We start from the raw sequence: 27,074 nt of genomic DNA, 5'->3' as shown, positions 1-27,074 counted from the left end.
CAATCTTAATCATAAAGTCAACTATATAAGCTTATACTTCCTCCGTTTTCTTTTAATTATAAGTAGTGTGGGACAACTAAAAGAAACGAAGGAAGTATAAATGAAACATCTATGTAAAAAATTACCTTTTGTCAAGTTCCAAAAATGGGGCAAAAAAGGTGCATTTTTTAAAACAAAAAAAAAGTCTTAAAATTTGCTAATTCGCAAAAACCAACATAAAAGGTATCTCTGTTTCTTTTTAAGTGCAATACTTTGACTTTTATACTATTTACATACCTCACTTTGACTTTTATTAGTATATAAAAACAAAATTGATAATATAAAATATTGTTCGATTTGTTTCAAGGGATATTTTCATATTATCAACTTTTTATTACTTTTACAAATACATAATTAGAGATATTAATGGTCAAAGTTGTACATTATCAAGCGTGAAAGTCGAAGTATTTCCCTTCTTTAAAAACCGAAGTTAGCTTGTTACAAAAAAAGACACAAAATGTGCTAGCTAACAAAAAAAAACACAAGCACTTATTCAAAAAGTTACCTGTAATATAATGACACAATCTAAATTACCTAGCTCTTTTTTTGGGGGGGTGCCCACCGGGAAACCCCTTGGTAAGAAAAAAGACCTTATGAACAAGCATCTCTCGCGTATCAATGAACTCAGCTACACAAGTTAACGCTTGAGAGTAGGGGATGGGAGTAGGAGATATAAGGGAAACCTACTCCCAAGCACAAGTAGGTAGTGAGGTTGGAACTTGTGACCTAAAAGTAACAAGGTGAGTTCCCTACCACCACCACCTCCACCAAGCAAGCTTGTTCTAAATTACCTAAGCTTCAGCTCGACTTCAATTAAGGATACAATACATGTCTCGTTACAAAAATACCAATATTGCAAAAAATATACTTATAAGCACACGTTCTTTATCCTTACATGCTCCACTGTAGTCCTGTATCAATTTTAGAGAATCATCGTTGGTTGAGGTGGTGAAACCCTCTCTTTCTACCCTTGTGGTCGAGAGTTCGATGCTCGAGAGCGTATTTTCGGGAGGGGGGTTTACGAGGGATGTCGAGTTGGCTGGGCTTATACCTGTGATCGATGGCGCAGCCCAAGTCCCATGTGTACTTGTACAAAAGATTACATCCTGATTCCAAAAGCACCAGCCACCAAGTACATTTGCTGTTCTTCATTTCAGAATTTGCTCACATCTTACATCCGCGACAAGATGGCGGATATGAGGTGCATACCATTTCACTCTCTCCAAATGCACCAACGACACATTCCAACAGTGACCTAAAACATGCGTAAGACAACACTAGGATCAGGTTTACAAGTCTGAAGCTGAAATATCTTTCAACCTTTCTTGGCGCAATAATTAATTATTTGAAAATTGAAGTAGCATAAATGAGGGGAAAGGAGAAAAAGGTTCACCAAAAGATACCTTCTGCTTTAGCAAGTTCAAAAATTGAGTTTAACACATGTTGTGCCCATTGGCTCTCCTCCGAGTCCTTCACATTCCCATGTATGTGAAGTGTTCCGCCCTCACACCTACCATCCAAATTCCAGGCAACTAGTCAGGCATGTTAAGATCATGGAAAGAACATTGTGGAAATTCAAAGTCAGAACATAAATACAGGGAATATTGCATTTTTTGTGATACTTCTGTCCCTTAAGCTAAGACTTCAATTTGTCATAATAAAGAAAAAGAAAAGACTTGGTGGCTGTACCCTCTGTCCCACAGTAATAGGTACATTTCTATTTTAGTCTGTTTCAAACAAGTATCCAGTTAAACTTTCGACTTTCTCGTACCACCCTTGATGATATCCACACCCTTAACTCCTTAAAAACGATAAGGATGTAAAACTTTAAATAGTGAGGGTCTTAGGGATAAATGTGGTACTTTAAATGAACTCCTTGAGAATAAACCCCAATCAAATTTCCAATATCACTCAAGGACAGAGGGAGTATTTTCTTCTACTAACAATTTAGCAAAGAAGTTGAGAAAGATGTCTAAGTGCATGAAATTAGCAACAATGTGAGATACGATGGTCAAATCAGTTGTGATGTTAAAGTATGGAATAATGAAAGATATGAGATGCCCTTACCTTAATGCCCTCACAGCAGTAACCCAGCTCCCCTCGCTAGATGGCAGGAGGCCAAGACTGACACGATTAGCAACTCCCTGAATGTTATTGGAAAGAAGTTTAATTAATTAACATCACCAAATAGCTTCTGCGAGTAAATTTACTTTTCATTGTTACTTAAGTCGGTTCTTAATGTGTAAATCACACAATTTAATAGTATCCTATTTGTTTACCATGGAATGTCTTGAACATCAGAGTGCACCATCAAGGAACAAACATAATTTGACTTGAATCATTAGATGAATCATGAAGGAGTTTAATAACACTGAATAACTTATAAAAACCTCAAAGAATACATGAACTACGAAAATAATCAAAGAAATAGAGCTTTACTTTAGGAGCTGTAAGCCGGTTATCTCCTTCAAGTACAATGCAGCGATCAGACACCATATTGGCTTGAAGGTTATGATGAAGAGCCTCAACAGCATGGGGATTCCACTCACAGGCATAAACCAATTTAGCATGAGCTCTGATCAACCAAAAGTTTAATTATGCATTATTAATGTGATACTTAAAGAGAGAATATACAACTCTATAGTGTGAAGAGCCAAAGCACACAAAAAAAAAAAAAAAGAATCTTCTAATAATATTTTAAGGGACCAAGTGAGAAAAGCATAATCTTGTGCAAATGAAAGGTGACGGGTTGACGTTAATGCAATAATTCTATGAATCACTCAAAAATCTAGACCTACAGTCATCGACAATGGAATTATTATAACTTTATTCAATGTTCTAATAGTTAGGTTTTGCAATAGTTCTCAAATTTCTCGCAACTGAAATCTGCCACATTGCATATGTAACATAGCTTTCTTATATCCTAGCTTCCCATCACCAATATAATTTGTCGGTCATCAACCAAGACCAATCCTACAATCTTGTGAGACAGAGATTCGTACAATCTCGTGAGACAGAGATCCGTACAATCTCGTGAGACAGAGATCCGTACAATCTCGTGCGACAGAGATCCCTACGATCTCGTGAGACAGAGATTAATCAGACAAAGAAAAAGTGCGCATACATTACACACCCAAAGGAGAGCACATAATTGATTCAAAAACATTTCAAACAAGTCTTTAAATATAAAAGAAGACCAGTTGTATAAGAGTGCGAGTGAATCCAAAGATACCTTACAAGAAAAGGCAATGTAAAATATCCGATCCCCGCAAAAAGATCCACGATAACTTCATCTCTGCAGTCCAAGCGGGCCATGCGAAGTTTTTCTGAAAGGTTTCCCCAGGAGAACATGCACTTTGTGGTATCAAAGCAATACAGTATTCCATTTTCACGATGTTCAACCCAACCATTATCTCCGATAAGGATCTCTAGACGACTGTCTCGTGTTCCAGTTGAAGCAACATGATCCTATTAACAAAATGTATAAGCATTGACAGATTGACTTATAGCAAAAGATTTAGCTACACATGATATGACACTCCTACGAGGATTTTGGTAATTTTAACATTTATTCACTCAACTTCTGGAGAATGTGATTATGGACCTCTGGCAGATTCGATTTAAATGCATAAGTTTGCCTAATTAAAATTTTGCATCGGAAAACTCTTCGGAATCGCCGTTTCATGTAGTAAGTGGACTATACACCATACCTGGCGAGCAAGACGACGAGCACCAAGAGTTTTAGCAACAGCAGACCAAAGCTCACTGCCTATGGTATCCCATGCAGGGTCTCTGAATGAGGTGACAGGGAGAACAATGATGTCACCAAGCCTCTCCCACCTAGAGCAAAAGAATACTAACTTCAGTTTTTATCTTGCAGACAAAGACATCCATCCAAGCAGTTTGCTAAGAATCAACTTAGCTTGGACAGATTATAGTGCTGAAATGGAAATATTAAGGGAAGAAGATGAACTTTGATGGATTTTTAACTGAAAATATAGCAAAATGTAAAGATATTGAAGCTTTCAAGAGGCTTGATTCTCTCCCAATTTCTCATCTATTTTCAACATGCCTTTCACATTCTATGTTGCTCTTTATTTATACTACTTTCCTAACAAACAATCTAACTTAATCCCCAAGTAAACTAAAGAAGATAATATCTAAAATACCCTCCCCCTAATATTAGTTCTTAGCACAGTTTCTCGATGATATGTATCCAGTGTAGAACCTAGACAAAAAAGCAAATCTAAAGAGGAACCTGGTTGGTAGCTGCTCCAAGAGCCCTTCAGATAGACCATTATATTTCAGTAGCAAGGCCACAGCTCCCTTCATTGCTTCCAAGGGAGAGATAGCTGTTTTCTTCATTGCAACTAGTTCATCATTCTGCTTAGTGGCACCGCAAGCCACTAGAAAATCCAAGGCAGTGGCTTGAGAATCAATAGAACATTTTGCAATATTAAGGTCACTCAATACTTCAAGTGTCCCTCTCTTCTGGAATAGCTCGTCAGAGAATATAGCATTAAACTTATCAGTAACAGGGAAATATATGCAAGATCCATCTTCATGGGAATACACCTTTCGATCAAGATCTAACCAGCCAAACTTTTTGAGTGTGTCCTTTCCCAATTTAGCATACCTTTTTTCCAGTTTTAGAACCCAATAGGAAGTCTGTTTGGCATGTCCAACATCTCTACTAGGTGATTTGCCACCCACATTCAAGCTCGCACCCAGATCAGATAATTTTTCACTTCCATTATGAAGTATACTAATGCTGTTTCTTTTCTCAACAGCATCCACATATAGAGGTGTGCTCTGCTTCTCATTAGACACGGATGACACATTATCATCATCAAGAGTTAACAATGATAGCAAATTAATCTTTGATGGCTCACTGAATTTCGTACCGAATGCATAACAGGATGCTCCACCACCGATCACAATCAAATCATCATTGACAACATTAGCAGTGCTTCGAACAAACAACTGCTTGCCTACTGAATCCAAGATCACGTGCTTCCATAAAGAAGTTTTTAGGTCAAGCAAGGACAACTCTTCACAGTGCTGTCTGACAGGACAACCCCCAATAATTCCTAAATAATCTTTGTACACAAACATTGAGTGCGAGAACCTTGGGTAGGGAGCCTTTCCTACTGTTTCAGCTTTTGTCCATCTGCATTCTTGAACATCAAAACTATAAAGGTCCCCCAATGCTGTCTCGCCATTGTATCCACCAAAGAGGTACAATTTATTGCCATAGGCAACCAATGAATGTGAATGTCGGGCACAGGGCAAATCTCCACATGCATTAACCTCCTTCCATCTTAATGTATCTACATCTAGCACGAGTAAAGAAGAATACACTGTGTTGTTATTAAGTCCACCAAATACATATATATTCAAACCCACAACAGCAGCTGCATGACGATGCCTGCACAAAATTAAACATAAGTTGATTTGTCAAATAAGAGAAATATCCTTAAAAGCAAATTTTACTGGAACACTATCAGTAGTTGGTATCATCACCTCGGGGTAAACACGTCACCAGCATTGCCTACCATTTTCCATTCAGCTTTCTCAATATTGAAGATCCATAAATCATCTAGGATATTGGTAGGATCAGCTCTCCCTCCAACAACAATCATTGAACCTCCAACTAATGAAGAAGTTTGACCCATACGTGGAGATGGAGAGCCCTTAACATTTAACACAGAGAATCTGCCAGATGATGGATCAAGCAGCAAACAGTCACTTCTACGTGCATGTCTCCCTATGCCTCCAAAACCACCATATATCAGAATCTCTTTGTGGTCAGCATTATATATTGTACAAGAAGAATGACCCCATAGGAACAGCCTCTCTGCATGTTCTCCAACAATTTTCATGGGAATAATGGCTAGACTGGAGCAGACACTTCCCAGTGGCCCTGTCAATGATTCAAAAATTTCAGACTAGCTCTCTTAGTGGAGGAATAGATTTCCTGCAATCATCAATAATTGATTGTCATAATACCACACAGACCAACACATTTACAGATTTAAATGCAATGAGAGAAGGTGTAATTTGGTCTAAAGATTTAAATGGTTAGTAGCACATTCTCTTACTTCCTGATGATTAAAACAATAGCAATGAGATGCGAGGAGTTCTAGTTTGGAGTCATCAGACATGTCAAAACAGTTTATACAACCATGCTTCATTCCCTCATCTCGATCAAAGTCCATTTCCACCTCCCTCGATGATAACTAATAAGAATATAGGATCCGGACTTAATCCATCATGAAATGCTACTTATAACACCATATTCTCTGGCTAAAATTTTCATATTGAGTACAATTTTCAATACAACTGGCCTTCAATTTATTTCCTTGCAACTACAAGAAAGTTACATAGTTTCCTCTAGTACACGAAGTTTTTTATTTCAAAGGATGTAAAAGAAAACATCTGTAGCAAATCCTTGCTGTACAAAATGAACAAAGCATCAAACACAGAACCTTGTTTAGGATAATAAAAAGTCTAAACATATCAAGATAAAAAGAAATAAGAAAAAAGAAAAAAAAAAGGTCTGCATAAATAAAGCAATTCTTTCATAGAGATGTGATACAATTAAACACCCATTCTACTGCCAAGATCGAGGTGTTACTACAAGAAATCTAGACATCAACACCCACCCACAAACCCATATGAGGTACTACACATGGAGGAAGTTCCTCATGCTCAATTGCTCACTTCCTCTTCTCCCCATCATTCTCCTGTAAGAAGTAGATCGCTCATACATCATAGTGTTGACTCCTTTTCTGAAAAGTTCGTTCTACTCTCACAGCTTTTTAAGCAATTGAAAACTAGCCTAAAGATTTTCATAAGATCACATATTTGCAACCACATAGTAGTATTACAACAATAGACATGACTAAAGACTTGAAATCCATGTCATAAACCCAAAATATCAACCATATGAATCAAACACATAGCATTACATTCACACTAAATGAGCATTCTTGTTAACATAGCCTATCATCCAAACAAGCCAACCACATAATCAAAACACTATCCACACACATCAAATTCACTTCCATAACAAAAATTAAAGCTTCAAACATACAACTTCACAAACATAACCAACTCAAATTACCAGAATCTCTGTCCAAATTAGACACTCCAACCTCTTCAAATACCGGACCATCACCATCAACACCACCACTGAACCCGTTTCCATCCCCGCCCTCGGGTACGACATCAGTCCCAACAAACCCATTATTCCTTAAACCCTCCAAAAACCCTAGAGTCCTCTTCAAATTAGCACCCATCTTTTGATTAGCAATCTCCACAAGATACCCCAAATACTCAGGACCTACCATAATCCTTCCTCTACACCCCAAAGGAACCTCCAACCTTATAGAACAACGAATTGCAACAATCACCCTATTCTTACTACTCACACTAGTGATCCCAGATTCTCTGAACCCACAAGATATAGCCAACGACACCAAAAACTGAGCCGCACCCACGTCCTTACACTCCACCGCGATGATCAGGGGCTCGAATCGGAACACCAACTCGGACGAGTCGGGCTGAGTCGACTCATCCGAGTGAGGTGACTCGGGAAAGAGAAGGGTAAGGATTGAGGTGGGGTTGACGGGGTGGTGGGAGATGAAGAGCCAAGTGCCGCCTTTGGGTTTGTTGGGGAGGTGAGAGAAAATGGAGATGCGACCGGAGCAAGAGGAGGTGGTGTAGTAGGAAGGGTGGTTGTTTATGGTGTTGAGGAGAGGTATGATTGGTGTATCGATTGTGCCTTTGGGAGATTTGTCTGTTTCTGTTGAGTTCATGGCTGCCATTGTTGCTGCTTTTCTTTTCTCGAAGTCCATAGTTTGGTTGCTTTTTTGAGGTTTGCTTGTTCTGTTTGTACCAGCTAACTGGATTTCAGCCACGGCGCCGTAGGGCTAAGGACTCTTTGGTGTTACAGGAACCTGGTTGCGACTTGCGAGGCTTCCAAGTTCCAATATGGGCAAAAGTTGATTTCACACGACATCTTGATCAAAATTTTTTAAATTTTTCTTTAATAAAGTAAGAATAAAAAAAACACTTAAATACCCTCTGCTTGATAGGAACTCCTAATGCGAGTAATTATAAATATGAATATCGAAAGAACCGTGTACTAAGTGATTCGCATTAGCTATTCAATATGCTCCTTAATCTGTTTTTCCTAAGTTGTGTCTGATTTCGCATGTGTGGAAGTTGTTAAAGTTGAAGACAAATGTTATGAATAATGTTGGTGAGTTGCCATAGTGGTGATCAAGTTCCTTTTACTGCATTAATGAGTAATATTTATCTCCTTTAGTGGTGATGTTGGTGATACATGCGTCAAGAGTTAGGATGATGCCATGATGAAGAGTTGTGGCGGTGAAGATTGAGGTAGTGCCAAGGTTGTAACTGGGCCAAGTGACCCAAATGATCGTATAGGATGACGCCTGCTGTTGCTAAGAAATCTTCGACTGAACCATTGAAGTTGACTTTGATGGAATGAAAGGGAGACGACTCCGAGACCAACATAATTGATTGTTATTTGTCGAGTGAGGGAAGAACCATAGGAGTGATGGAGATCCATAGTGGTGAGACACGCCATTCTTTGTGAGCAACGAGAGCTTTGTGAAAGACTCCGAGGTTATTCCATTTTTCATGATTAAAGATGATGGACTTCCGTTCTTTCCATAAACTCCCAAACGTCTTCGTCTGTTGTTTGCCAAAAGTCACTGTGGCACTTAGATAACTGTGCCAAGTGAAACGCCCTCGTTTAATTTCCTTTCGGATTTAGAACGGGAGATGGCTAGATCTAATATTTAAGCCGAATGTTGGGAAATGATTTTTTAGATATGAGCAACTTCTTTAGATTGGCGAGGAGATCCTGGATTTGGGAAAACTTGCATGCCAATCCAAGAGCTGACTTAAGAGAAGGCCCAATTTGGACATGAAATGTATAAACAATCAATGGTCTCTGCATAAACAGTGTCGAGGGCACAATGGTTGAAAGGGATGATTTTCCTTGAACAAAGGATATATCGTACTCCATTAATATTGTGTCAAATTTGCTATAGAAAAATAAACAATTTAGGGGGTAAATATGTAGACCAAATCCATCTAGATTGTCAGAGAGGAGAAGCATGTAAGTTGTGAGCTAGTCATGTAGCTTAACAGAAAAGACCATTGGCTTGTAGAACCGTCAAATTAGCACATCTTCTATTACATTAGTAGGAAGGGGTATGTCTTTGATTTTGGCTAACTATAGAGGAGACAAGGACATTGATTGAATAGTTTAGGAATAACCCATGAACGGGGAACCATTGAAAATGATGAATAAGGTTGCTTTAATATCAAGATTTATTTGAGAATGGTGAGGGTGTATAGCTCAATAACATTCTAATTAGTTGCTCAATTATCAAGCCAGAAGAAAATATTTTTTTTGTTTCATATCTTCCATCTGATGCCCATCCTCAATATTTCTCTTTGGACTAGGATTTTTTGCCATATAGGGGAATCTTTAGACTTCGTATTATACTAGAAAAAGTACAACTAGGCATATATTTGGCTTTGATTAATTTAACCTAGAAAATGTCTGAGTCAGTGAAGATTTTTCATCCTAACTTAACTATAAGGGTTGTGTTTAGAGGATGTGTTATATGAAGGCCTAACCCACCATGAGATTTTGGCCAACAAATAGTGTTACAAGCGATTAAGGGGATTCTTTTTTATCTTTGTGTTGTTTCCAGAATAAAGCCCTATGTGTAGAATCTATAGTGTTGCAAATTTGTGAGTGGGCAGTAGCGAAGAGGAACAAGTATAGGTTGGTAGGGCTTCTTGGATTAGATTGAACTAGCGTATAGCGTCCTGTATAAGTAAGCTTTGTTTGTCATTCTTGAATTATTTCCTAAGTTTTGTTGAGAATATGCTTATATTATTGTTTCTTAGGACATTATGAGTTGAAAAAGGTAAAGATGATCAAAATTACACGGAGCATAACATAAGTAAAAGAGTAAGTGTTTGGGATCAATAAAAGCAACTCATTTATTTAAGGTAACTATAAGTATCAAGCTTTTCAGTGGTTTATATCTTAACATGAACACAAATTTGAAATAACACAAGCTATGTTCTCTTTAATTTGTTTTTCCTTAACTTAACTTGTATTTGCTGATGAAACTTATTTTTGTTTAAATGTATTTTAATAAGTTGGGAAAAACAGAACCACAGTCTCTATATATGATTACTAACTCTAATGTAGAGGCACTTAACCATACAACTTTTATATACACCACACTATTTGTTTGCTCATTGCTTATTTGAAACCTCCAAATGCGCAAAATTTGCATGATAGGGAGAATTCTAAATGAGAAAAAAACTTTGGATATATAATAAATGTCTTCGGAAACCAATAAGTAAGACTCCAATCTCAAACTCACCCATACCAAAAAAAAAAAGATACAAAAAACACCCCAAAATAATGTATTTTACCTACTATCAATTATCTTATGGGCCTAGTTAATGGATGCGAAACCACAACGAGGGTTGGCCCGTTAACAAAAGTTATAACACCACTATTCAGTATTCACCCATATAAATAAATTCCAATCCACACACTAATTAGGTTTTTTTAGAGGAAATATATTTTTTCATTAATTAGAAGTCATATGACATCTACAATCAATAAGAAAGACAAAAAACACAATCTAACTTGCTTAAATAAAGTTCCACTATGATTAAACTATGATAATAATGAACAAGATTTGACAATATAGCATAACCTCATTTGTCGGCTGAATCAGCTCTACGAGAGCGTCTATTATTCTTAAATACTTAGACGGGATTTTTTTTATTGGATCGTATATATAGTAAACGAAAATCCAAAAATGATTGCAAATTTGTACAATAACAACCATCAATGAATTGTGCTCTTGCAACTAACCATAAAAAACAAACTTTAAACTCCGACATAGGGGACTAACAAATCAAACTACAAACTCCTACTAGTGGAGACTGAGAACACAATTGTGTAAAAACAATCCAATAGACAGGGAAAGAAGGATTTTTAATAACGAAAACTAGAAAAACAAGTGAATAAAAGTAAAAATTAAGGTATATCGCTATCGAAATAGATGGTAACAGGCCCTAATTAACTAAAAACATACTAAGGTTTTTCATAGAGAGAAGGGAGAAAAGGAGAGAAGAATCTTTTTTTTTACTCAATAATTAGGTCTATGTCACATAATTTATAGGGTAGATAACATTAGTCCCTGTGTTAGTTTCTTCCTTTAATTTAACTAATCTCTTTTTCACATGGAAACTCGTTGTCAAAAACTCAAAATAGCTCACTAGTCATTCACTAGCATATACAACAAAATTATTATACTTTGTATGTTCCAATTTATATACTGCACTATAATTAAACTAATTACGGCAGTTGACTAAATTACTTTTTACTAGTGTTAAAATTTTAATATAGTCTCAAGTGTTGATAATTAAAAATTTCAAAGTGTTGCAACTTGCAAGTATTTAGGAATATAATAATTACTGTGTAAAATTGTTTCACAATAAAATTATGGTACAATCATTTCACTTTGTACTCTAGAAACGTCATTTTTGTAAGTTAAATGAGTCACTTTGAGATAATGGATCACCTTGTTGGTCTTTGTATATTAAAAAGAATTACGAGATCGTTGTTATGATAAGTGACCATTATAAGACATCAAGTTACTCTTATCTCATTATGAATTATGGTAATCTCGTATGAGATTTTGTAATCTTGAAAAATGTATATGGGTGTACCTACGTATTTATTAAAATGGATACAGAGAAAAAAAAATTAAGAAATTTATGTACCTTAACATAACTCAGAAGCAACAACTAAGATTGACTTTTTGATAAGAAAACAACCTTTCAATTTTAAGGTTGGGTATTCGATCCCCACTAGTTGGGAGAGGGATTCCCCTTACCATCCCCCCTCTTAAGGTGTCTGCTCGCAAACCCATGTCTAGTTAATATGCGAGAGGTTCCGATCTAACAAGACCCTTCATCTTACCATAGAATCCACAGTTAGAGCATGAGCAATGGGGTTGGTTTTGATTGGTCTAGCAAAAAGTAAACTAGCTTTACTTAGTTTTACTATTGGAGCAATTGACACTTGGAGTTGGTTGGTCTGGAATGTTAGAACATCTATGCCTTGGATGGTGTGCATAGCATTGAACGGGGTGATGCCATATGTATCAATATTGCTTTATTGTTGTTGTTTTTTTTTACAAGATTGTTTTTTTGTTTTTAAGTGAATAAAATCAGCTTATAATTTTTTTTTAAAAAAATTACATTACAACTATAAAAAAAATTATCTATAAATTGAGCCTAAATTTAATATATTTTACCATATTTTTTCACAACCTACTTTCCTTCCTAATAACTTTCTCCTACCTAAAATTATTCAAAATGTTTATAAATTAATTAATACTCCCTCCGTCCTCTATTAGTTTACCCGTATTCCTTTTAAGGGTGTCCCTTATTAGTTTACCCCTTTCTTTTTTTTTTGCTATTTTTGGAATGAGACCACAAACTTTTCATCACACATACATTCAACTTTATTATAAAATAATAGTTTCTCTTTCTTTCTATGACCCACAATATTATTTTTCTTAAAACTCTGTGCAAAAGAAAGGGGTAAACTAATAGAGGACGGAGGGAGTATATCACTAATTAAAACATGAATAAAAATTATCTACTCTATATAAGAATAAGAACATTTTGGATAGGAAAGAGAGTATATGATGGAGTACACCAAAAGTAAGAGAGAGAATTAGAAAAACCAAGTAAGACCAACCAAACCATTGTGAGAAAAAAAAAAGATGAGTTGGTGGGAAGTTAGGGCATGTTCTCCCCAACTTATTTTCAGTTCAATTCAGCTCTGAACAATACTTTTACTCTCACATATCACTATTCATTTCAGTTATGTTCAATTCAGTTCAGTTCAATTCAATTCAGTTCAATTCAGTTCAGTTCAACTATTTTATGCCGAAGAGAACATGCCCTTAGTGAGATGTAAGGTGTAAGGAGGAGGAAAAGAAAGAGAAAGAAAAAAACTCAAAGACCAACCAAGATCAACCAACCCATTACTCATGAATATATATATATATATATATATATATATATATATATATATATATATATATATATATATATATATATATATATATATATATATATATAATATAAAGCCAAATCGCCGCATATTCCTTCCTGAGTACCAAAATTCCTAGAGTGAGTGAGGACAAAGGAATACATATTGTTCTTTAAAATGCCTAGGACCACAAAAATGTATAAGCTTCTACTCAAATTATTTTCATCAATCAGCTTCTAGTAAGTAGAATTATAATAAAATATTTGTGTGACATATACAAAAAAAGTACAACTTCAACACCCTGACAATATGTAATACTAGCTTTTTATGCACGCGATGCGTGCGATGATATTTTTAATACCCCTTCTAAACTACACCGCTAAAACTCTCATAAGCACTGGTCTCATAATAGACGAATTTCCTTCCTTGTTGAACACCAAGTTTGCTAGTGAAATTAGAACTGCACTTCACACTTGTCTAATCAGGCTTACTTGTTCAAAGAAAATTTTGATGCACCCCTCCCCATCTAATAAGCAATGCGTGGAACAACATTTTAGTCACCCATCCACTTAATACCATGATTCATGCGTGGCTTTCTCTCTCTCCACACTTTTTCCATTTTTTTCCCTTCTGGTCTTCATCTTCAAGAGATCGACATTTACTCCAATTTTCACCTTTCATCTTCAACATTAAGTTTCAATTCCCAAATCAACTTTTACCCATGTATACCAAATTTAAACTTTCCTTACTTATCTCTCCTAAAATTCCCATAAAATCAAAAAGATGAAAAAAAACCTAATTTTCTTTTCTAAATTTTAACACTAAATACTCCGTATACATATTTAATTTGCGAACAACATCAAAGAAATCCATGCAATAATAGATTTTCAAATCAACATCAAAGAACAACATAAAAAATCAGGCATTTCAAGTCTTAAGCAGTAGTAGATCTAATTGGGTCGATTTTCTAACAAAGAAAGGTAATTTCTTAAATCATATATTTTAGTAATTTCTCCATGATCCCAAAATTGTAACCGGAAAGTATAAACTAATTTCAATTTTTTTTTCCTTGTCTAACTTCTAAATTCTGTTTTCACACATTGATATTTAAAATTGTCATCATTTTAAATTTTGTCCTTTTCTAAATTTTAACACTTTGAGCTTCAATTATATTTGTAATGAAATTTAAAATTTTTCATACACAATTTGATATTGGAATTATTTTCAGAAAAATAAAAATCGTTACTTTTCGGAAATTAATGTAGTTTTTTTCTGAAAATGGATTTTTGCAAAAGTTGTTCGCAAAAAGTTTGATATTGTTTTGTTTTTCAAAATTTATTTTTGAACATGGATTTTTTGCAAAAAATTTAATATTGACATTTTTTTTAGAAAAAACTAAATTTGTTTTATATGAAAATGAATTAAATTTAAGTTTGATTGTATAAAAGTCCTTTTGAACTCATTGTTCTCATCTCCATTTTTGAACTACATAACAGTCGACTAAGTTGCTATTATTTCAACCAATGTGAAATAATTTTGAAGGTTAAAAGAATTATGTACCTTTTTGGAAGTTCGCAAATTGCCGATGGATGAATGTGTGATATCGCCATCAAAATCTTATGTTTTTCTCAAATTTGTGTTTATAGGTAACTTTTGTAAGTATGTAATTGTGAATGGTTCTTGAGAATAGTGATTTGTAAGTAATTTTTTTGTAAATATTTTTGTATGTATTGACGTTCTAGGTTATTAGTTTTAGTTTGTACGTTAATTTTAAGTTTTAATAAAGTTTCCTGATTATTTGAGTGATTTGCGTGATTTTTATAACGTGATCTTCTCAATTGTATGAGTGATTTGTAAAGTTACTTCTTTTAAGTGATTTGTGAGTGAGTGTTGTAAATTAATTTTCGGTAGCTTTCTTAATTGAGTGCTGATTTTGATTTGACATTCCTTTTGTTAATTAGAAAGGGAAGGGGGGCAAAATAGGCGTTTCAAAAGAGGACATCATTGCTCCCCCTTCCCTTGTATAATAGAGATTAACATCTCAGTTTAAGCAAATAATTATTATTTGAGTGTTTAATAAATATTATTTTCCAGTGTAAAAAAAACTCGATTTTTTAATGCAAAATAGGAAAAGTAGAATATACCTTTTTCTACTTAAGTACCAGAAAAGGGAATCCTAATTAAATCTATATATGACTTGAAATATTGATCACTTGTTACTTCACATCAAATGACAAGTATGCAAAGTTTTTTAGAGTATTTTGGTTCAACCTATTGAGGCCTAGTTTGGTTGACAAAACAAATCATGGGAAGTGCAAATTCCTAGGAAGTAGAAGTATATGAAGTTGTTTGGTTGGCAAAATCATGGGAATTTGCACTTCCTAGGAAGTTCTACTTCCTCCAAAATGGAGGAAGTTACTTACCTAGGCCCCCCTAGGTAAGTAGAGTTTTCCATAGGAAGTTTTACTTCCCACTATCAACCAAACACAATTTTACATTTCCTAAGAATTTCAAATATATGAAAAAAATAACTTCCAAAGAAATATGACTTCTCATATACAACCAAACAAGGCCTGAGTATAATATAGAAGTCAATTAATAATGAACTTTCAGTACTGTAGTGTCAATGAACATTATCAATTAATGAGAAAACGCATAGTATCTCATGTAGATTTTTTGATCGATGCATACACTACGTTTTTATGTGATATAATGCACATATGTTAGTTGCATCACGATCCTTTTTAATTCTTTAATGCGCGCCTCGTAAAAAAATATGAATGGTTACATTTTTTTTGGTCTTGTTTGGTTAAAGAGATATTTGAGACAAAATTAGAAATTTTAACTAATGTTAGAGGATTCGACTAGTCAATTCTCTAATTTGAGTATTTAGTACAAATATATTTCAAATAGTTGATTATGCCCGAAAAACTCTTTTTGAAAAAGTTAGAGATCAGAGGAGTTTTTTGACATTAAAATGAATGGCCAAATTACATTTATTCCCTAATGTGTTTGAAAATTTACATTAATAAACAATTAAAAGTACAACAATAGATTATGCACATATCCTTGCTTATTAGTCATTTTACGCAACTATGTAGCTATCGGCTACTTAGTAAATATTTTTATACAAACAACTCATACAATCAGCTAGCTAGTCAAATCAACTAATACAATCTGTTATCAACTACTCCTAATACAATAAGCTAACAAGTATCCGCTAATTGCCAAACAGGGTCTTATGCTTATTTAAAATCTATTTGGAAACAAGGTGTATCAAAACATCGATCTTAAATTGCTATGGTATTTATATAGCCTTACTGGCTTGCCTTTGTTACCACCTCTTTCAACTAATAAGTATTATTACCAGCAAAAGAATCAACTCTCTAATAACAACAATTTAAGAAATCCCTAAGAGCATTTGTTTGATTGAAGAAGATAATTCGGTTATCGAAAAATAAGCACAATAAATTGATAAAATTAAGGAAAAATTTCGCATCAATAATCCAAAAAATGGCCGCTCTTATCATACTAATTCCAACTATAGGTTATTTTAGTATAGTACAAAATATGGGATGTATGCTCTCAGAATGATCTCAGTTGATTGGTGACTTATTAAACAGGTGAACTTTTACATTTTTTTTAAGAAAGGGGGTGACTTTCTCTCTCTAAAAAATCTCTTGATGTAACATCATCATAGCCATGGCAAGAAATTCTAAGCGTCAGAAAGTTAACGGTAAGCCAAGAGGTCCTAGCTCGGCTTCAAATGCGAAAAGGAAATGATGTTACTGTCGTTTGTTTGTGCATGATTATTGTTGGGATTATTGTTGTGATTTTTTCTAAAAATTAATCATTACAATTGAGAGAAATCAAAAAAGAAGAAACAAGAATAAGGCTTAAGATTCAATAGGATAATGAAAACCGAGAGAAATTAAAATAGAGTTGTTGGTAAAGAGATACTACCTCCGTTTCCTAAAGATCTTCCTTGATACTGTTACTACAGGTACCAATGAGGATCAAGTTGTGTGGGGTGTGTGGTGGGTAAAGTAGAAAAGAGAAAGTGGTTAAGATAAATAAACAAATAAAAAGGGGTTAAAGTAGGAGAGAGAGAGGGAGTAAAATTGAATTAATAATGTAATAGTGAACCATATGATAGGGACATGAGAGGGTAAAAAGGAAAAAAAAATTCCAAATAAGGAATAAAGTAAAAGAGAGAAGATCTTTTGGAAACGCACTGAAACGAAAAGAGGGAAAATTTTTAGGAAACGGAGGGAGTAAAAAAGAAATGATGTTACTATCGTTGGTTTGTGAAGGAAACTTAGAGAGTATTTAAATTTAGAGTTTTTCTCCCGTTAAAAAAAATTAGGGGTTTTTCTATGTTATACGACTTATACCCTATTGTTTCTTCAATTTCTATGTCGTTGTACCCTAACCCTTTCAAAATTTCATACAATGCGCCTAGAGATGGCAATGGATCTTGGACCCGTCCCAGATCCGTTTTGAAGGATCTGGATCTTATCATTTTGGAACCTGCGGGTCTGGGTCGGATCCGGGTCCCACACAAAAAATACGGATCTGGATCTTATGGAGAGGATCCAGATCCGACTCGTAGATCCGTATTTTATAGTTTGAATAGTTTAATTAGCAACTTAAGGCTACTGTTTATCCCATTCTCATACAAGATTGAATATTTTAATTGTTTGGATGTTGCTATATTGTAGTTTGGTGAATGTTATAATAATTATATCATTTAGTGATAAAATATTGGCAATTGTTTGTACAACTTTTTGGGAAAACAGTCTGATCCAGATCCAGATCCGTAGAACCGTGAATCTAGTGGATCCGGATCTGGGTATTGTCTTTTGAATCTGTAGGATCTGCTCCGGATCTGGGTCTAAGCTCAAAAACGAATCTGGTACCACCAAGAACCGGTCCAAATTCGTCCCGTTACCATCCCTAAATGCGCCTACGCTTAGCTTTTTAATGCATTATGCTCCCATTGAAACTATGCATCATTAGTTTCATTTACTTTTTGTTATTTAATGGAATAAATCCAACATATTAATACTCCATGTAGGAGTATTTGTAACATCACTAGATTATAATAGATATATAATATTAATGACGTCTCAATGTTTGTAGGGGCTTTGTGCATTAAAAAGTTAAGTTGAGGGGAACTGTGTGCAATTTTAGAAATGTTGGCACACAATGTAGAAAATGAAGAAACACAATGGTATAACGTACGAAACCCTTAAATTTAAATTAATTATTAAATCTATACATCAAATTCAAGCAATGATCAAAATAGAGTCGTTGAGTGAGATAGAAGTAGACTTGGTAATCGGACCAATCAGATCGGATTCAGACCATACCAATTCAAATCGGGTCGTTTTCATATCAATTCAAGTTACATCCAAACCACACTGTTTCGAATTCGGACATCGTTCAGACTATTGTTTTTTAGATCCGATTGAATTTTGGATCATGGTTTTAGATCATCATCGGATCGAGATACTTTTCGGATTAGATGGTGGATTATCTCATCTTTATTATGTATGGAGTTGTTACTTTTTTGATTTGCTGATTTTCTTTGACTATGAGCTTTTGTTATGTATATATGAAGCTGCTACTCTTCGTGCTTTCGTAGGGTATACATAACTAATTTGTATAGTTGGAACTTGTGCCAAAGTGTTTTTGTGATAATCTTTTTTTTTATAAAAAAGGGGGTTAGTTTCGGTATTACGGAACGAAGCCTGATGGAAACCAATAATTTCGGATCGGGCAAGATCATATCGAATCATTCGGACTTCGAATGAGTTTCATACTAATATTATTTCGGGCCGGATCGTTTCAAAATCGGATCAAGGTTTGAACCCAGATCGAGCCATTGATATGGATTTTCGAATTAGGGCTAACTTTGTCAGGTATATATAGAAGTATAATATTAGAAATCATAAATAAATTCAATAATTTTTTTTTTGCTTATAGAGTTTAACTCTGAAAAGAAAAAAAAAGGTTGGTGAGAAACTTAAGTGACATATAGTAAGCCAATCAAATTTCGCAACTAAAAAAAACATGTCTAACGTTCAAATACTGACTCTTATGCCGAAAAAAAATCGAGATTTTGTTTCGAAAAAGTCCAAGTACGCATCGCGTGGAAAAAAAAAAGCCAGTATTCATAGGTTTCAACTTAGCAGTTGGTATTGTAAGAGAACGCCTAATTTTAATTTTAAATTAGGCACAATCCAAGCCCAATATCAAGAGGAAAACATGCCACTTTTTTTAATATAGTGACTAGTTTAATCTATTTAGGGACAATGTTAATCTATTTCGAGACCAGTTTAATCTATACAGTAATGACATTTTTTAATCCATTTAGTGACTAGTTTAATCTGTCCGGTAAAACTACCGAGTTATTTATTTTTGAAATTATCTGTTGTAGTTCGATAATCAAGAAAAAAGGAAGGAGAAGAGAAGGGATGACTAGGATAGTATTGGATTAGAGCAAAATGAAATGGACTTGTTAGAAAAATTCAATCTTAAATTCGTCTAATTTTATCATAAAATTAAACTGCCTATTCTAATAATTTGTGTCAACCTCGCTAAGAAAAAACTTGCAAAAAAGAGAAATGGAAAAACATTGAGGTATGAGGTGGACTAATCAGCATCTTTACCTAGATTTTAAACCGCATCAAAATCCAATATCCTTTCTATTCTTTTTACTTATTTTAAAATATTCTCATATTAACCTCCAATCTTGAAATTTCAATGGTCCAAATCTCCCAACTTATCCACCCCACAACAAAAACCTCATCCAAACCTCCTTCCCTCCACCTCTCATTTCCCTCCTTTCTTCCACATCACATTTTACACCCCATCAACACTAAAACATTACCATCCTCACAACACCACCCTAGATAAGATTTCTAACTGAAATCAACCACTTCTCTCTCTCCCCCCTACCTCCATCTCCATTCCTAGAGAGAGCTCCAACACCAAAAAAAAACATAAACATTACAACAATGGCTTGCTCTCTCTCATTCAGTTCATCAGTAAGCAGCTTCCAACTCCCTACCACCACTCAATCAACTCAAACACTCCCTACAAACGCCTCCATCCCCGCCACATGCCCGATCCAATGCGGTCTCCGAGAGCTCCGTGAGCGCATTGGATCAGTTAAAAACACTCAAAAGATCACCGAAGCAATGAAGCTAGTGGCAGCAGCTAAAGTGCGGCGTGCGCAAGAAGCAGTTGTTAACGGTCGTCCCTTCTCCGAAACACTCGTCGAAGTACTCTACAGCATCAATGAGCAGCTCCAAACAGAAGACGTCGATGTTCCTCTTACAAAAAATCGTCCTGTCAAGAAAGTTGCTCTTGTTGTCGTAACAGGTGATCGAGGTCTTTGCGGAGGTTTTAACAATGCTATACTTAAAAAAGCAGAGCAAAGAATCTCTGAACTCAAAGGTCTTGGGGTCGAGTATACCGTCGTAAGTGTCGGTAAAAAGGGAAACTCTTACTTCCTTAGACGCCCATATATCCCTGTTGATCGGTACCTTGATGGTACTAATCTACCAACAGCAAAAGATGCACAAGCTATTGCTGATGATGTATTCTCTCTGTTTATAAGTGAAGAAGTTGACAAAGTTGAACTTCTTTACACAAAGTTTGTTTCTTTAGTGAAATCAGACCCTGTAATTCACACACTTCTGCCTTTATCTCCTAAGGGAGAAATCTGTGACATCAATGGAAATTGTGTAGACGCAGCAGAAGATGAATTGTTTCGATTGACGACTAAAGAGGGTAAATTAACTGTTGAGAGAAATGTTGTTAAAGCTGAGACACTAGCATTTTCGCCTATATTGGAATTTGAGCAAGACCCTGTTCAGATATTGGATGCTCTATTGCCATTGTATCTTAACAGTCAGATTCTGAGGGCATTGCAGGACTCCCTTGCTAGCGAGCTCGCCGCGAGGATGACTGCCATGAGTAATGCTACTGATAATGCCAGTGAGTTGAAGAAATCGCTATCGATGGTGTATAATAGAGCGCGTCAAGCTAAGATTACTGGGGAGATTTTGGAGATTGTTGCTGGTGCTGATGCTTTGGTCTGAGAATAAGGAGTATTTATATACTAGTACTATATCTTCTGTTTTTGTTTTCTCCTCCTTATTACTTCTTTTTGGGATGAATTATGGTTATTGTTGGTATAAATATGGATATTATTACTTCTATTATATATGTAATTTGATGATGATTTTAATGAACAGAGAGATGTCATCAACTGCAGAGGGATTAGATCATTTTGATTTGTAATTACTTTTATGATCATTTTAATTTTGTAATAGCTAATAATTTAAGAAGGGTGAGTATACCTTTCTTTGATATGCTTGCGGTTGCGGGGCTATATATGATTAATACATGGATGATAATATGATATTGATCAAGTATATAATTTGATTTTGGGGGCATATAAGTAACAATGGTCTTGGTATATAACCATTAATTATTAGTGTTAGTACGAACTTGTTCTTAATTTAGATTTGTTGGTCCTTAATGTTTCAATCGCAAACTTAAATGGGTATTGTTTCTGTCTAGAAATTAAGGGTTCCGATTCCTTTGCTTAGGGAATACCGGGTCAGATTCGAATGTCCTGAGTCCAAAGTCCGTACGCCGGAATCCTGCAAAAGTAATGGTTAGACTGCCCGGGGGTTGTTCCGGGATCGCCTCTCCGACGCTCAAGTCAGTAATCAAACTTAGAGAGATAAAGTCTAGAGAGAGATGCTCTGGTTTGTTAGGTAAGAATTCAATACCTTCTCATTGATGAGGGGGTTGAGTATTTATAGTGATGGGGGTATCCCAACTGTAGGCCAGCTGGAGGGCACTGACAGCTGGGAGGCATTATCACAGGTGGGGCCCTCTGAAGGTTTAAGGCTTCATTGGGCTTAATTATCCCTGGTAGGCCTAACCCAGGAAATAAGCCCAAACAATTAGCCCCACGCCAGGAATGGGAAACATCGAGGCCTTGCTGAAGTGTCTCCCGTTCGTGGCGGAACCTAGACAGTCCTGAACCCAGGCTGACCTGCTTTTTAGGCAAAAAAGGGGGGCACGTGCCGACCCAGTCTCCTCAAGGAGGAGGGGGCTAGTGCCGACCCGGTCTCCTTGGAGAGAAGGGTGGCATGTGCCGACCCGGTCTCCTCAAGGAGAGGGATGGCTAGTGCCGACCCGGTCTTCCCAAGGAGAGGGGTGGCTAATGCCGACCTGGTCTTCCCAAGGAGAGGGGTGGCTAGTGCCGACCCGGTCCCCTTGGAAAGAAGGGTGGCATGTGCCGACCCGGTCTCCTCAAGGAGAGGGGTGGCCAGTGCCGACCCGGTTCTGGAGAGGGAGGCATGTGCCGACCCGGTCCCTAGGAGAGAGGGGAGCTTGATGTCCGACCCGGTCTCATAGGAGAGAGGGGAGCTTGAGGCCGACCCGGTCTCTAGGAGAGAGGGGAGCTTGAGCGCCGACCCGTCTCGTAAGAAAGGAAGGGTATGGCTGTCTACGGCTCGGACAGGGACCAATGAGCCCCATGCTTGTCCGAGCCGGTACCCATTCGCTAAGTCAATCTGGGACTTAGGAAGCTCACTCAACCAAGAGGAGAGCCTCCTTGGCCGAGCTGGTTGGACGCGGCTCGGATGAGGGGCCAATGAGCCCCATGCTTGTCCGAGCCGGTGCCTGCTCTCGCTAAGTCAATCTGGGACTTAGGAGTTACTCAACCAAGGAGGAGTGCCTCCTTAGGGCCGAGCTGGTTGGACGCGGCTCGGATGAGGGGCCAATGAGCCCCATGCTTGTCCGAGCCGGTGCCTGCTCTCGCTAAGTCAATCTGGGACTTAGGAGACTTACTCAACCAAGGAGGAGTGCCTCCTAGGGCCGAGTGGTTGGACGCGGCTCGGATGAGGGGCCAATGAGCCCCATGCTTGTCCGAGCCGGTGCCTGCTCTCGCTAAGTCAATCTGGGACTTAGGAGACTTACTCAACCAAGGAGGAGTGCCTCCTAGGGCCGAGTGGTTGGACGCGGCTCGGATGAGGGGCCAATGACCCCATGCTTGTCCGAGCCGGTGCCTGCTCTCGCTAAGTCAATCTGGGACTTAGGAGACTTACTCAACCAAGGAGGAGTGCCTCCTAGGGCCGAGTGGTTGGACGCGGCTCGGATGAGGGGCCAATGAGCCCCATGCTTGTCCGAGCCGGTGCCTGCTCTCGCTAAGTCAATCTGGGACTTAGGAGACTTACTCAACCAAGGAGGAGTGCCTCCTAGGGCCGAGTGGTTGGACGCGGCTCGGATGAGGGGCCAATGACCCCATGCTTGTCCGAGCCGGTGCCTAAGATTTTGGACCACTGGCTGAAGTGACCGAGCTGGTAACCTTGAGCTGATGAACTAGCAATCTTGAGCTGGTGAACTTAATAGCTTCTTGAAAACCCAAATGCCACGTGGCAACGGTGGATTATTGGGGTGCTTGAAAACATGGTGGCGATTCAACTTCTGGTCATTTATGACTTTTGTGACGATTGATATTCCTGGGGCGGTTGCTTTTGAACAGTTTTGGGCATTTGGGAGGCCCATTAAGGTGTGAAACACGGGCCCGGTCCAAGATATGACGCGGACACGGGACCGAGGATTTTGCCTATAAGTAGGGAGAGGGGGAGAGATTTTGTCACTTTTACAATTCTCTCTCTCTCTTAAATTTGAGTTTTCTGCTCTCTTCTCTCTACTTTAGAGCACTTTCTCTCTCTAAGTCCGGGCTCCATCTTCTTCGTCCGACCAGGTACGCCTTTGTTTTGTTTTTTCGCTAAGTTTTTCTTCTCTTTCTTTTAATAAAATCGGCCGACCCCCTTCTGTTGATAAATAATGGGGAGTCGTCCGAGTCAGTGACACCCCTCCCTCACCTCCTTTAATTTAGCCGAGGAAGTGAGGGGTATGGGAATGGTATTGGTGTCAACTTTAATAAGTTGCCCGGATCCCTCGGCTGTGCCTGAGGCGCTTTCCCTCCCGAGTACTCCTTCGCAAGCCGAGGAGGAGGAGGCCGAGGGTGCCATCCCCCTACCCTGGGAGGTGTCCCTGGCCTATCCTCTTCGAGGAGTTACTTAGACAAATATTTGTCTGATGGTGTAGTTAGGATAGCTATGCCGGGAGAAGAAGGCAAAGCTTCTACATCCGGTCGGCTCGCGTATCCTGAGATCGACCCCAAAGGCGGTCCGGGAGCAAAATTTCCTCTTCCTTCTCAATAAAGGCCTTACTGGAGGATGCCCGAGGCCAAGCAGCAAAGTTCCAAATAAAGGACCCCTATCTGTTGGTCCGACCGGATGCCAGCCACACCATTCTGAGCCCACCCCCTGGATGCACCGCCTTTTATTACAAGGCCATGGAGATGGGATTGAGGTTTCCGCTGACCCAGTTTGAGAAGGATATACTGAATGCGTACAACTTGTGCCTGGGTCAGCTATCTCCGAACTCTTGGGGCGGCATATTGGCGGTTCAGGTGATATGCGATATCATCGGTGTTAAACCGACCCTCACCCTATGGCGCCACTTGTACAAGCTGTGGTTGGTGGTGCTTCCAGGCTCGGCGGGGCTACCAAACCGTCCTCGACCTACCCACCTCGCAAAAGGGTTTTCGTCGAGGATTTGCCTTTGTTTACTATGGGGGAGAATGGGGCATCCCCATCGTACCTCCATCTGCCGACCCCAACCACTGCCTCAACTTTAAAGTTCCCGAGCTATCAGAAGACGAAGTAGTGGCCGCCATCTACATGCAATTAGAGGCAAAGATAGTGGACGGCGGTGAGGTTTTTGTAGCGGGGAATTGGCTCCCGAGCTGTAAGCTATTCAAGAATGAGCACTTCCTCGCCGCGTTCGGCCTGAGTCCGGCCTTCCCAAGGGTAATTCGGCAAGAGGGGTCCGGTTGACTTGTTTTGCTTTACTTGTTATATTTTGCTAACTGTGTTTTTTCCTTTTGCAGAAGCTTCTTTATCCTTTTTGAAGGAAACTGATCAAGAAATGGCCGAGCGACTAACTTCCGCTGCTCTCAAGGCCGCTCGGATCAGGGCCGAGATGAAGGCGAATAAGATCAACAAGCCCTCCAAGCCGAAGGTAAACAATTTCTCCGTCCGACCTGGTTTAAATTCAATGTTCATATCTTGCTAACTCCTTGGTTTTTACAGGATCCCTCGAACCCTAAACCGAGGAAACGCAAGGAGAGGGCCGAGGAGAGGGTCGAGCTGACGGAGAAGGCTCTGGCCAAAGCCCAGCTGAGAAGGAGGCCTCAGCGAAAAAGGCTCGGAAGGAGCCTTCGTTGAGGTGAACAGTCCCCGACCCGACTTTGGAGGGGGAGACACCCACATTTCGGTTCACCCCTCGGACTTTGAACCTGTCCGGAGTCCGGGACATGTTCAGGGGACCTCCAACCCTTCTCTGGCCGAGCGCTCTTTGTCCGAGGCGCCCGTCCCCTTTACACAAATGTCCAAGACGGACAAGAAGAAGAGGATTTCCGACGCACTGGAGATCCTATGCACTCAGACCGACCGGGACCATATTAATGAGGTCAACGGGAGGAATGAGTCGAGCGAGCTCTTCCGCTCTTGGATGGACGTAAGTGAATTTTCTTTGCCCTTTACTTGCTTTTTATTAGCCAACTTCTAACTGATTGTTTATTACTCTGGCAGTTTTCCATCCGAATGACCAAGGTGGCCGAAGATCGGCTCGCTCTGGTACAAGAGGTCTCGGATCTGAAGCAGGCGGCTCGGTCGCATATTGATGAGTTGTACCAGGCCATGGAGGCCAGGCGCTTAGCCGAGCTACGTCTGGAGGAGGCCAATTCCAAGATTGACAAGGGCGAGGCAACGTGGAAGCAAGAGAGGGAGGACTGGAAAGTGGAGAGGGCCAACCTTGCTCTGGCCAAAGAGAATGCCGAGTCTGCCAAGGCTACGGCCGAGACCAATCTGGCCAAGGTCGAGGGCGACTTGGAGAGGGTCCAGCTTAAACTCTCCACAACCGAGGCCCAACTCAAAGAGGCTCAGGCGGCCGTCGACCGCTCCCAGGAGGAGTGGTTCAAGGCCTGGCAGGCTTCGGATGATTGCACTGAGTTTTGCGCCGAGGTTGGCCAGTCTTCCCACAAGATGGGCGAGGATGAGGCCCTTGCCAAGCTCAGGGAGGCACTGGCTGACTCTTCCCCCGAAGCCGACTGGAATTCCGTCTGGTCGCGCTACCAGGAGATAGCCGATGCTGAAGCAGCCGTCATCAAGGCAAAAATGGCCGAGGAAATGAGCTCGGATGACGAGGATGAGGATGATGATGACGAAGGCGCTGCTAGCACCGAGCCGCCTCCAGGGAATGCTGCCGAGCAACCTGATGCTGGGAACCCTGCTGCTTATCCTGCTGCCGACCCCACTCCCCAGCTGCCTTAGGATTTTTTCTATGTTTTTGCCATGTTGGCTTTTGCTTTAATTTTTGCATCGCTTTCGACTCTGTATTTTTGTAAACTTTTGGTTGTATTTTGCAACTCTTGATCAATTGGAATACAACTACTATTTTGCAACTTGCCTTTGTCGCACTTTTCGTTATTTGCAATATTACAACATTTAATAGACAATAACTGGTTAAGTTTGCTTGCCTTTTGATCAAAATAATATAGACTGGCTAAGTCTTTTTCATTTCTGGGGTAAAACCCGACTTGGTACATGGACTGGTTAAGTCCGAGTTACAATTGGATTTGCTTGCTAAACCGACCAGGTATTGCTGGCCTTACAACATGCCCCTAGTGCAAGTAACGAAAAGAATTTAAACATAGAATCTTTTGAGATTGTCTAAGTTCCAAGGTCGAGCCAGGGGAACCCCTTCGGGAGATTCGAGTCGGAATGTC

The 27,074-nt window shown here is 38.6% G+C and overlaps 3 protein-coding genes across 5 annotated transcripts; 2 read left to right on the top strand and 1 right to left on the bottom strand.

Moving 5' to 3' along the window:
• Positions 1-499: 499 nt before the first annotated feature.
• LOC104900995 (tRNA wybutosine-synthesizing protein 2/3/4) lies at positions 500-8,061 on the bottom strand. Of its 3 annotated transcripts, none has more exons than XM_048634315.2 (9): positions 7,197-8,058; positions 5,563-5,987; positions 4,298-5,467; positions 3,750-3,879; positions 3,272-3,507; positions 2,479-2,614; positions 2,107-2,183; positions 1,443-1,549; positions 500-1,294 (listed from the first exon to the last, which is right to left on the bottom strand). In XM_048634315.2, exons 1-9 carry the CDS (start codon positions 7,896-7,898, stop codon positions 1,188-1,190), a joined length of 3,090 nt encoding a protein of 1,029 aa, XP_048490272.1. In that variant the 5' UTR covers positions 7,899-8,058; the 3' UTR covers positions 500-1,187. The 3 variants fall into 3 exon arrangements, 2 of the variants coding, with proteins under 2 accessions (XP_048490272.1, XP_010686839.1); XM_010688537.4 differs by having other exon boundaries at positions 5,563-5,962; positions 7,166-8,057; XR_007268711.2 differs by lacking the exons at positions 500-1,294; positions 1,443-1,549 and having other exon boundaries at positions 3,277-3,507; positions 5,563-5,962; positions 7,166-8,061.
• An 11,970-nt stretch (positions 8,062-20,031) lies between these two features.
• On the top strand, positions 20,032-21,447 carry LOC104900994 (ATP synthase gamma chain, chloroplastic). Its single transcript, XM_010688536.4, has one exon. It carries the CDS (start codon positions 20,206-20,208, stop codon positions 21,292-21,294), a length of 1,089 nt encoding a protein of 362 aa, XP_010686838.1. The 5' UTR covers positions 20,032-20,205; the 3' UTR covers positions 21,295-21,447.
• A 3,719-nt stretch (positions 21,448-25,166) lies between these two features.
• LOC104901044 (uncharacterized) lies at positions 25,167-26,741 on the top strand. The gene is made up of 3 exons (XM_019251359.3): positions 25,167-25,306; positions 25,378-25,804; positions 25,879-26,741. The coding sequence occupies exons 2-3, from the start codon at positions 25,673-25,675 to the stop codon at positions 26,617-26,619; spliced, it is 873 nt and encodes a 290-aa protein (XP_019106904.2). The 5' UTR covers positions 25,167-25,306; positions 25,378-25,672; the 3' UTR covers positions 26,620-26,741.
• Positions 26,742-27,074: the final 333 nt, after the last annotated feature.

This window comes from Beta vulgaris, chromosome 8 (assembly GCF_026745355.1).
Source record: "Beta vulgaris subsp. vulgaris cultivar EL10 chromosome 8, EL10.2, whole genome shotgun sequence".
In the NCBI taxonomy this organism is placed as follows: domain Eukaryota; kingdom Viridiplantae; phylum Streptophyta; class Magnoliopsida; order Caryophyllales; family Amaranthaceae; genus Beta; species Beta vulgaris.
This window is presented reverse-complemented; position numbering and strand designations above follow the sequence as displayed.